Here is a 12455-nt window from a genome sequence, read left to right as displayed (position 1 = left end):
TCCTGCAAGTCGTTCAAGGCTTTCTCTCTGCCCTCCTGGGCAGGACTTATCTTTTTAATACTCTAAATTACACATACACTGTTTACAATTAATCTCCAATACATGGTACCTACATTGCATTGTCCAGTTTTCCCCTAGACCAACCCAGAATTGACATCCTAACCCAAAAGATGGATGACATGAAGAAGACAGACAGACATACCATGCCCTAATTCCTCCATCTTGTGTTCAGACCCCCTAATATAAACAATTTTTAAAACTTCACTTTTCTACCTTTTAATACTCTAATTTATACTCTACTTATTTTTGTGACTCTATAATTCTGTATATAAAGATGGTAATTTCTCCCAGGGACTTAAATCGAACTCACAGGGGTTTTGGGCACCCTGCCAAGGCTTCTGAGCCCCCTGCCCAGGTTCCAGGGAAGCCAGGGGAATGTCCTGGGTTCCCACACAGGACAGCTTGGCTGAACTGTGACACACTTGGCACGCAGTGCTTCAGCTGTGGCAGAGGTGAAGGTTGGCACAAATCCACCAGCTGCACATCTGAACTGTGCCCTTGGTGCACCTGGTGCCTCTCCAGGCAAGAAATGGCTTTTTTTGGAGGCACTGAGGCACCCAGCAGAGTAAAACCAGCCCCAATTACCTCAACAGGTTTGTCCAGGCCCCAGGCAACCTTCAGCCACAACACAGGGGTTAATTACATAGCATTTCAAACACAGATCAAAACAAAACAAAACAAAACTCCAGCCCCACATTCAAACTGTTTCTGTGTTTTCCTCCAGTGAGCAGGTCTCTGGCACCAGAATGGATGATAACATTTAAAGAGCACCCATTTTTTGGCTCATCATCAAAACATTTCAGCATCTCTAACTTAATAAGCTCCTCCAGCAGTTACCCTGCCTGGGGCAGGAGATGCCCTGCAGAAGTTTGGAGCTCTTTAGTTCCCAAGTAGAGCTTATCTACTCTCATTTATTCAACAAAATAATAATTTCCTCTTCAAATTACACGTGGTTTAGCAGTGTCTTGAGCATGTTTCCAATTGTGTTCCTTTTGCTCATTGGAAAGAATCCTGGAAAAGGAGAGCAGACGAAGAATAGCAATAACTGAAGCACTGAATAAAACAAAGACTCTGTTTAAGGGAAAAGATATTGAGAGAAACCCCTCCCCCACTTTTTAAATTTAAACCTTTCCTATAAGACCAAAATGTCCATGAATAGCTGTCTGACAGCAACCCAGAAACTGCCCCAGATGTCCATTAACTTCTGAACTGAGCACAAGCTGCCTATTGTATCCAGGACACAGACTGCAGGGCTGCCAAGCCATTGGAAGGTTTTCATTTACTCTTATTTAAACAAGGCAGAGGCTTTGCACTTCTGAATGTAAAAATGCAGCTGGCTAGAAAACAAAAATTCTGTCCTTTAAAAAAATTTAAAAAAAGTAAGATTTTGAGATTCGGTGGAATTATCCCTGAGAATAAAAGTGGAACCTTTCCAAAATTATGTGAAACTACAGGCAGCAGTATCCATGATGGCCAACAAGAACCCACCACCTCCAGGGCACCTCCAAGGAACAGGGATGGGGGCTAAGGAGAGACCTAAGCACAAGGAAACAGGACTGACCACTGGCCTCTTGGTGATGTCTTTCCAGGTTCAATTCCATTCTGGGTCAGATAAATAAGCTTTCCTGGAAGAGATCTGTTTCTGTAAGGATCTGCTTCTGCTCTGAGAGCAGACTGCTCCCATCCTGAACAGGAGAGGGGTCCCTGTTAGGAGACACAGTGCCTAAAACACTGAAGTAATTAAATTCTGTGCAGGCAGCTTGCTCTCCCTGACACCAGACTGGAGTAGACTAATGTTGCTATATATATATATCTCTAATTTATATATATAATGTGTCCTCAGATAGAGTTCTTAAGTATTTATTTTTTTAAATACACTTGTATTTATTTTCTCCCTGGTAGTGATACATTGCTCTGTCTCTCTCTTTTTTTGTTGTCTCTCTTTGCATTGCAATTATGTTAGTATAGTTATATTCTAGCTCAATTATTAAACTGTCCTTGTCTCAGCCCATGGGATTTACCATTTTTCCAAGTCTTGTCCCTTCTAGCAGGGAAGTGGAAGGGATGAGTGAGCAGCTTCTGGCTGGGTTAAACCATGGATGATGACAAGTTTCATGTAGCAGGGACTCTACAATGAATTACTATTATTACTTATAAATCAGGGAGTCTTCAAATTGTGTTTTTAATCTTCATGGAGCTGGTGGTTCCACTTTATGGCTTTATCAATCACCACTGACAGTGTGTATTCCAACATCCACCCCAACCCTATCAACTCATTTTGAGTCAGAATACGACACAAAGGCTCAGTACAATCTCTCCTGACCAAGCCAACTTTATTACATATTGCTAAATACCCTCCAACAATGCAGCAGTAAAGGTACAGAACTCCACCCTGGAGAACAAACACAAGAAGCAACGGCTGGAGGGACACACCAGCTCCTGCTCCTGTCTTCAAGGCTCCTGCTCCAATCTGGCTTTGCCTTTCTGCACTGTCCTGGGAAACACAGAGAGCTGAAATGCTTCTTGTGTCCTGTTCTGGCTGAAGGTGAAATATCCACCTTGGAGTGTCTGGGTGTGAGGGTTTCCTCTGGACTTGCTGCTGAAGGAGGTCTGACTGCTGTTGGGGAGCAGCCCTGCTCCTTGGCTCGTGTTCTGTGCTCTCCTGGGAGCTGCTCACCTTTCCCTGGACATCACAGCTCTGCCCTTCAGCCACAGCCACTCTGTGACCCAGCCACAGCCACTTCTCCCTCTCAAGGACAGCCACTCAGCAGCAGATGTTGGCAAACACCGTTTTCTCCACAAACCTCATTCCAGGGAGCCCACAGGAGCCAGCACATCCATCCCAGCCAGCACTGCTGCCATCCCACTCACCCACAGGACAAAAACCTGTGATGTACTTCCCATCCACACTCACCCTGCTCTGTGGCCTCTCCTGATTGCCAAACGCAGCAGCATCCCCTTGGATGCAGGATCCTTGGATGCTGGAGGCTCTGCTGGTGAGACACAGAACTGCAGAAATCACCAGACCACCACACTCAACTCCCTGGGCACACAATTTACTTAATCCTCCAGTACTAAAACACACTTCAAGCACCCAGGGGAAATACTGGAGATGCTTGTTACAGCTGCACAGAGAAAAGGGGTCTCTTGGAGTCTAAAACTTACAAATTAGTGGGGCTTTAAGTTAAGGATATTATTACCAGGGGCTCTTGCCACAGCTTTCACTCACACCCTTCACTCCACTGTCTTTGAATAAACACAATTCTTGTATTAAGGGCCATCTGGGCAGCAACACTTGCATTTAAATGACTAGTTTTAAGTACATGATATTCAATTAAAGGAAGGTATTCGACAGGGGAAGCTCTGAGCAGCATTAAATCTGCTCTAATACTCAGTACTTTCTATTATGTTCTCTCCTCTGTAAAAGAACATTGCTATTGAAAAAGCCATCCTTGAAACTGATAATGCCTTTAAAAAAAATAAAAGTTCATTTCCATGTATCTTGGTCTTCCTGCACACCCATTACAGCATTTAAAAAACAGAAAGCCTAGAACTTGGCTACAAAACAGAAACAGGGAAATTCCTGCCTGTCCCTTTCCCAAAATCCCCAGATGATTAACGTTAAAAAAATCTGCTGAAAAAGAACAGCTAGAGTTTTGGTCTTGAGTTTAAGCCTAAACCAACTCCCACTCCACTACAGAAGCTTAAAATAAAGCTGCCTCACACCAGGTTTACCCAGCCATAAAAATAATTGCTGATGATGCCTTGGAGAGGCTACCTAGAAGAACAGAGGCTAGACAGAGTCAGAGAATAAAGTGGGGATTTATTAAAGGCCTTTAACAGACACACCCTGGGCAGTGCAGAGCCTTCCAGAGGCTGCACCCCTGATGGACAATGTCACCAGTTTTTCAGACAGAAGTGAGTTTGGTCTATCTGTGTATTAGGGGTTAGTTCTCCAATTACAGCTTCAGGTAATAAAGTCACATTCCCCCAGCTTGTTCCTCCCAATTCACTTTTGTTTATACTTTTCAGGGCTGAGGCAGAGGGTGTCCTTGGTTCTCAGGCCTGGAAGGATTGTTTTCTCTGACCAAAATGTGAAGACAGCAACTCACACTCTGTGTGGAGTTCAGAGCTTTACACTAATGCAGCACAGGATCTGAAAAACAGAAAAGCTAGTACCTTGAGACATCACTGATGCTGCAGTAATGTTCCTCAAACAGCAATAAAGAGTGTCCAAACCCTAGGGAGGACTTGTCAAGCATGACAAGCAGTTCTCTCCTTTAAATGGACACATTAATACATGTTCCTCTAAATTTCTGCAGCACCAAAAGAACAGTGAAAAGCACAGGAAACACAAACCCAAGCTTTATCTGCAGGAAGGTGAAGGCCTTTGGGCTGACATCATTCACACCCTACCCAAGGTTAACAAACCTTATCAGTGCTTCCTTATCAGTTATCACTGGTTTGCATGTTATGGAAGATTAACAATCAAACTGGAAGGCTGGCTAGGAAGGTACACATCCAGTGGGGAAGATAGGGAAGTGAATAAATGAAAGTAACAATGCTTCCCTGTGGTACACTAATGTGGGAATGGTTTCTCTGAAGAACTAATCCTTAGTGGGAATTAAAATGCAAAGTTGACTCTTCCTGCCCTTCTTTTGCCCTTAGGTCTGGTCAATGCCCTGCCAGGGACTTTCACTTGCACAGCCTGGGAAAAAAAAATAAATGCAAAAAACATCAAAAGGAAAGGAAAGAAAGAAAAAAGGATGTCTTTCTCCTGGCTCTACCACACTGCCAGGGCTCAGTCTTGGCTGCAGTACAGCTTCATCTCAGCCTCTCCCATTTCTACCTGGTGTCCATCTCCTCTGCTTGGTCCCTGCTAATAAACTCTGGGACCAACTCTAACAGTAACTTTAGAGCACAAATGCCAGCAAGTACAGCTCCAGGCCTCCAGAAGATGCCAGTTCCAAATGTGCTTTTCAGAGCACCATCACCCCCTTCATTTCCAAAGGAACAGTGCCATCCTTACAGGAGGGGTTGGATGCTGCACTGCTCAGTTTTTTCTCATGATTACAGAACAACCTTTCCCCCACCTGGAAAGGGCAAGAGGTAAAACATTCCTCACTGCAGCAGCACAGCTCAGAGAGGAGGCTGAGGGACACAAGCATTTACAGTTCTGTATGAACCAAACATTTAATAACCACAAAGGGCATTTTTCTCTTTTACAAAGCACACTGCACCAGTTCTCTGCATAAGTGAAGGACACTGGGCAGGACGCTGAACTTTCTTTTAAAAAGATCTTTAGTGATTTATTTTATGGGATCCAACAGGCCTGGCACAAGGCCAGAGGCTATAGCAGTTAGTTTATGATTGTGGAGTAACTTGTCACAGGTTTTTGCTCAAGCTGAAGTTTCATGATACAAATGCTACTAACCACGCCAGGTACTTGAGGTCTAGACAGCAGTACTAGGCTATAATTTCCTTTTTTCATCTCCTTTCAGTTTTTTGAGTTTTAAGATTAGAAGTTTGGAGCTTCTTTGCTGTCAGGTGCAAAAATAAGACAGGATGAAAAAAAGGCTCCCCACAGCCATGGGAGCCCAGGTAAAAAGCTTTTTTTTTTTTCAGAAAAGCACCTGTAGCCTCAGGAAGATAGTAAAGGAGACCACACTAGATATAGATTATATATATATTTATACGTCTGGATCTAAGACAATATACACCTAAAGTAAAATTACAATCCATCTACTACAGCTGTTTCAGTAACACTCAGTCCTCTTGCTTGGACAGAGGGACTTTTTTTTACTTGTGGAGGGCATGGTACAATCATACAGGCAAAAATGCTCAAGAATCAAAAGCAGAATTGAGAAGAAAATGAAACAGGATTGTTCCTACCCAAGGAAGTTCCCAAGTATGTTTTAAAATTGACCAAAGCTATGTACTACTGGGGAGAAAACTTCCTGTAATTGGCATCACTGAGGGTTTTTCCTATGGCCTTGTGCAAGCACCAATAAAGAGTGGGTGCCCTGCTGCAGACCAGTGGGATAATGGCTGTGGGGAATATCCTTGATTTCAGCCATCCCATCTCCTTAAAGGAATTGGGTTAATTTTAGGATTATCATAAGTGTAGCTCACTTGAAGAGAGAGGAACAGCTCAAACAGCTGTGAATGACACAGCCCCACTGCAATGCCATTTTAAGCCAGCCCATCCAGGCTGATGTGTGCCACTAATAAAAATGATTGTCACAGAAAAATTGCCATCAGTGCTGCTCCAAGAGCAGTTGGAAGATATTCTAGAATAAAAATCATTCAGCTGGAGGGAAGAGGAGAGAATTTTTCTTTTAATTGCACAAATGTCAAATGCATTCTCAGTTTCAGAGAGAAAAAAGAAATTATTACTTCTGAAACTAAATGACTTTTGGAACAACTTCCATGGAACAGTTTCTCTTCTCCATCTCCTTCATTCTGTTCTAATTCAGGGCTTTATGACACTGGCACATGACATTACTGTAAATTACCTGAATTTTAGTGCATTGACTTCACCTCTCACGCTGCCACAAGATTAGCACAGGGACAAGCTGCCAGCTCACACAGGTCCAGCATGGAACCAGGGCTGGTGGTTGTTCAAAAGCCTGGGCACATTCCTAGGAAGATCTCTGGCTCAGGGCACTCTGCTCTCCCCAAGCTCAGCCAAGGAATTTGCAAGTGGATAATGGCCCATCACAGGCAAGGGGGGATCAGGAGAAAATCGAGCATGAGTTTACTGGGAAAACCCAAAGACCTCCTTCAGTGTGTTTTTCAAATGAAGTTTTTTAAAATTTAAAAAGTTAAATTTAAACACTAATAGTCTCTTATTTTAACACATCACAAATTTGCACATGTTTGAAGGAAAGGATTATCTCTCCCATGACACAGCAATTTGCCTACCAGGTAAGTGAGCCCATCTCAAAATACTTTATATTCCTAGATACAGCAATTAAATTTTAGCTACATTACAGGAGCTCCTCATGCAACTCAGATTTAGTTCCAGTATCATTTCTTGTCAGGAGGCAAACTTCATAGCATTCCAAAATCCCAGACACCACAGCTCCCAGCTGTGTCACATCAGCTAAAATGGCCCAGGGAGGAGGAGCTGTGCTGAAAGCTGAAGTTTCATTAATTGCCAATGTCACCAAAGGAGTCACTTGATACTGGCAGCTTTCAGTGGTATCAAGTTTTGCTCACAGCTCTCAGATCCATACTTTGTCTTTCCCAAAGAGTGTCAAATCCAGGCTAATTGACTATACAGTCTTGTCCTTTACACACAGATGAACACTCCCAGGTCCTGGCTAATGCTCCAAATCCAATGCTAAATATTTATATTTATATTTACATTTATATTTATATATTTATTACTCCTGACATTGAGAATCTCTGGCCCCAATCCATTAGCAACAGCTTCCACTCAACTCATGCCAAAAATCTGAAAATCTCGGAGAATTTGAGCTTGAGTACTTAATTGATTTTAAGTTCAGGATGTTGCCAGCTCAGCTACCCTTTTGAGAGGGCATAACTTCACAGATTTGATGTCTGAAGGGACTGTAAAAGTCACCTAGTTTGATTTCCCACCTAACATGAGAAAGAACACAGGTACCTCATGCAGTTATTTGTGAAGAGATTTACAGGAGTGGGATTCAGCTGAAGTTGGATGCAGTTAACAAAGATTATATAGAGATATCATAAACACTGAACAGTCTGTGTTTAGCACAGGGTAGCAGAAGGGGAAGCTAAAATATAAACAACAGCCAGTCTGGACTACACTGCCCAAGTGCAGGATCCTTCCTTGGCAGTGATCTCCTGTCACCTCCTGCCTCACTCATCCTCTGCTGGAACTGATTCAACTGAAAATAGAATGGAATTGCTAAAATTAAATGTTTTATTATTAATTTAGGGCTGAACTAAATTAATAGGGAGGGTTTAAATAGACTTGTACACGTTACAAGTGTACACTGTTTGTCATCTTCCTTGAAAGAAATATTTCTGCCTTACTACAGCTGTGCTGAGTCATACTGAACTACAAAAAAAATTGAACATGATACAGCAAAAGAGGAAGTTATGCAGAAGGGAAACTTGTGGCACTTTGGAAATGCATTTTTCTCTGCTGGTTCAGGGAGCAGCATGACTTTTAGCCTGAATCTACCAAAATTTGTCAGAATGACTCAAGGTGAAGGAATACCCACAAACCTAAAGGTTAAAGGGGTGCTTTGTAGGAGACTATCACAAAGCCAAGACTGAGGCTTTGAGAGGTTTACTCTTGAGAGTTGCTGCAATTTCCTGCTGGATTACTCAAGAGCCTCTGGATGAAGGAGCCAGCACTCCACATGGGGTGGGGACAAACAAGACATGTGTCAGGATACCAAGACACAGGGAGAGCAAGGAAACCGAGCTGTCAGCTGAGCAGGATCAAAAGGAACTGAGAAATCCTGCCCTCCCCTTTGAAATGTTCTATCGCTTGTTCTCTCATTTCCCATTTATGCTGTTTAAAAAACCACACCACCCAATACACAAGCTGCTGGTTACAGCCCAGGCATTTTGCCTGTCTGCAGACCAAGGTGATTATTTGCCCCTTATCCCAACATTACTCAACAGCAGTGCTGAGCACCCAATGCTTTAATCTCACAGCAGCCTCTGCCATTTCTTACTCAGGCTGAGCTGCAGAAAAGACAAGAACAGAATTCAGTTTTTTCCAAGTTTGTGCTCTTTAATCACTAGGCTGAAACATCCCCAAGAGTTCACTTTGCTCTCCACCCAAAGCAGCCACTTGCGTTTTACTACAGTAAAGGACACAAGCAGCAAAAAAGTGGAAATGCACCAGTTTCTGCTTCTCAAAATGGAGATTGTGGGTCAGGTTCATTGGCACACCTATTTAGCACTCTCACTATCACACAGCAAATATGTGACACAATAAATAGGTAATTAGGGGCACTGTGAAGAACACACCTAGGCCTGCCTTGTGTGGGTATGTGCTATCACATCCACCCCCTCCCCAAAGGCATTCAGCAGGGAGATATGAACAGCCAAAGTAGACAGCATGATTCCAAGTGTTCAGATGGAGATATTGTTCATAATGCATTATGAAAACACAATACCCCACTTGTTCCTCTCATATATACACAACCTACATTTGTATTAGCAATTTGCTGGTTCTATGTTCAACAGGTAAAGCAGTAGCTGGAAGCCAAAAGTTTTTACAGATTTCTAATGTGATCTACAGTGTTCTCTTTCATTTCTTATTTCGGAAATGGGTTGAACAGGAAATTATTTTGCCTCTGCAAAAAAACCACAAAAAATTCAACCGGCAAAATTTCCAGCAAAATTCCCCACCCTGAACCAGGGTGAGGAGTTGAAACCTTAAAACTTCCAATAAGCCAAAAAAATCTAACATAAATCAATCATCTGTTTAAGTTGATATATTTCAAGATAAACATTTTCATGAGCTAATTCTGAACTATTTTGCTTTTATTCTGATTCCCTTTTAACAGAAAAGTATTGTAATTGATTTAAACTCCTCAACAAAGAACTGATTAAATTGGAACAGCATGTTTCCTTTCACTCTAAACAGATTCAAAACTGACATCAATACAACATTCAGTTTCCAAAAATATCTAGATTTTCTTTGACCAAAAACAGGGAGTCTAAGTTTCTAAGTTCATCAGTAAATGAAAAAGTGACCATTAATACTGGCTCACATTTGATCAAGTTATTGTTTTGAGCTGCAAAGCTGGACACCATTCATTAGTTCAGTGCACAGAAACCCCAACTTTTGTGGGCAGATTTCAGCCTCTACCTACATTTTCTAATGGAGCAACATATTTGCACAGCAAATCATTTCAAGGTGACTGCCATCTATCTGGTCATCACTTAAAGTATCCTATAAAATCAGTGCAGTGTGAACACTCCTGCTAACAGAAAATACTGCCAAAAATGGGGCGAGCACTGAGGTCATGAAGTCAGTGTTACATTTCCCAGAGTTGTTGAGCTCTAGTTTTTAAAACAATTAATCAGGTGGAAAGTTGTTCTGACCCCAAGCAAGTGTGGAAAGAAGAAGACGGGTCCAGAGAGAGCACAGACACCCCAGAGACAGCACAGAGAGTTTAACAGCATAAAGTCCAGAACGACACAAACCTCAAACCAGGAAATCTGTCTGCATATTTACATTAACACATCAATAAACTGCTACAAGAGTTGTTGCACTACCAGCCTTCCCTGAGAAGCCAGGACCTGCTGCTGGAAGCAGCCAACAGATCAGGGAGCAGAGTCAATCTGTTGGTGCTTGTTCCTCTTCTAGGAGTGTTGATGGTTGAAACAATACACGAAAATACTTGTTTGAGCAAGCTTATCTGCCAGCTGGTGAGGCAGAGAGTGCAGAGCACTTGGAAATGAAATACAAACAAAGGAATGTAACCAAGGGGCTCAGGAGCCACACTCTTCTTTTAAATAGTAATATTGGGACAGATATTGAAAGGTAAATAGTTATGTGAGGATGCAACTCAGCATAAAGTGCTCGGAGCCAACTGCTTGGGCTGTCCTGTAGCAGTTTTACAGCAGTGATGCAACTTCAGACATTCCTTTGCATTCCGGCTTCTCATTTGGGAAAAAAAAATCTTCCTTGAGCTAAAGCAGTGTTAAATAAAAAGAGACACACAAGAACTGATTCACTGGGGGGCAGTTCCAGATTCAGCACACACGTGCTCAAATCCCCAGGGCTTCCCATGGGCTGAGTGTCTGCAAACACAACCCTGCACCTCGGGGAAACCCAGCACTTACACACTCTCACCATTAGAGCAGCGATTTCCAGCACTTACACACTCTCACCATTAGAGCAGCGATTTCCAAACTTTTGTGCTTACAAACCCAGTGCCCGCTGCAATCAGCCTTTCCAGAGGGACTGACAAAAATCACCGTAATCCCCGGGGCTGGTGACCACCCCGGCTGCACGAACCCATCCCTCTGCCAGCACTAACACAGCACAGAGCGGAGCACTTTGAGCACTTTGCCACTCGTGGGACACGCGCTAGAACAGATAGGAGGAGCCCCGGGTTCAGCAGGGTGAGCTCCGGGCACGGACTGTGCCGGGAAAGCCGCACCCCACGGGGGATGGATGCTCTGTGCGGGGGGATTGGGGGATGCTCTGTGCGGGGGGATTGGGGATGCTCTGTGCGGGGGGATTGGGGGATGCTCTGTGCGGGGGGATCGGGGGATGCTCTGTGCGGGGGGATCGGGGGATGCTCTGTGCGGGGGGATTGGGGGATGCTCTGTGCGGGGGATTGGGGGATGCTCTGTGCGGGGGGATTGGGGGATGCTCTGTGCGGGGGGCTCGGCTCTGGAGATGCGGAAGGACAAACAGAACGGAGCAGCCCTTGTGCTGCTGCTGCTGCCGGGACAGAGGGACGGAGCCGCCCATCCCGGAGCCGCAGGACCGGGCTGCCCGTGCCCGCTCCGGGGGACACTCGGGGACAGCCGGGGACACCAGGGAACACTCGGGGGACATTCGGGCACACTCGGGGCTCACTCGGGCACACTCGTGGACACTCGGGGCACACTCGTGGACACTCGAAGCTCACTCAGGCACACTCGGGGACTCTCGGAGCTCACTCGGACACACTCGGGGCTCACTCGTGGACACTCGGGGTTCACTCAGGCACACTCGGGGACTCTCGGACACACTCGGGGCTCACTCGTGGACACTCGTGGACTCTCGGGACTCACTCGGGCACACTCGGGGCACACTCGGGGCCGCGGCGCTGGCCGGCCGGCGGGCAGGGAGGGAGGGAGAAGCTTACCCAGAAGCGGGACCCGCAGAACGCCTCCATGGCCGCGGCGGGGCGCGGAGCGGCTGCCGGCGCTGCAGGCACCGGGCGGGAGCAGGAGCCGGTTCCGGCCCCGTGGGGCTGGGCCGGGGGCGGGGGCGGGGGGGCTGGCACTCCCCATCCCTCCCCATCCCTCCCCATCCCTGCCTCTCCTCCCGGGCGGGGGAGCCCGCACCGGCCCTGCCCGGCTCGGGAGGGGACGGGGTGTGCCTGGTGTGGTTGTGATGTGGGGCTGCTCTTCCTCTGCTCCTGAGCCCAGCTCACACCGTGGGTGACATCTCGCCCCAACTCGGTGTGACCCGCGGGGACAGCCAGCCCTGCTCGGAGGTGGCTTTTGTGGTACCCACCTCCCATCCCTGGGAGTGTCCAAGGACAGGCACAGGCTGGACGGGACCCTGAGCAATAAGGTCTAGGGAGTGGCATCTCTGCCCGTGGCAGAGGGTTGGAATGACAGGATTTTAAGTTCTTTCCAAGCCACATCATTCTGTGATTCGAGTGAAATGTGTGCTGAAGAGTGCACAAAGCTGGGCCCCTGCTGGCTTTGGGCTG

The 12455-nt window shown here is 45.6% G+C and overlaps 1 protein-coding gene across 1 annotated transcript in view; it reads right to left on the bottom strand.

Annotated features, from left to right (window-relative positions):
* Positions 1 to 12027, bottom strand: part of ABCC3 (ATP binding cassette subfamily C member 3) — a 48200-nt gene extending 36173 nt beyond the window's left edge. The window contains 2 exon segments of the mRNA XM_033076950.1: positions 11880 to 11987; positions 11989 to 12027. Of these exon segments, the coding sequence (XP_032932841.1) occupies positions 11880 to 11987; positions 11989 to 12027 (147 nt within the window).
* Positions 12028 to 12455: the final 428 nt, after the last annotated feature.

The sequence above is a fragment of the Catharus ustulatus genome, chromosome 20 (genome assembly GCF_009819885.2).
Source record: "Catharus ustulatus isolate bCatUst1 chromosome 20, bCatUst1.pri.v2, whole genome shotgun sequence".
Taxonomy (NCBI): domain Eukaryota; kingdom Metazoa; phylum Chordata; class Aves; order Passeriformes; family Turdidae; genus Catharus; species Catharus ustulatus.
Note: the sequence above shows the minus strand (reverse complement) of the source record. Positions and strands in the feature narration are given on the sequence as shown.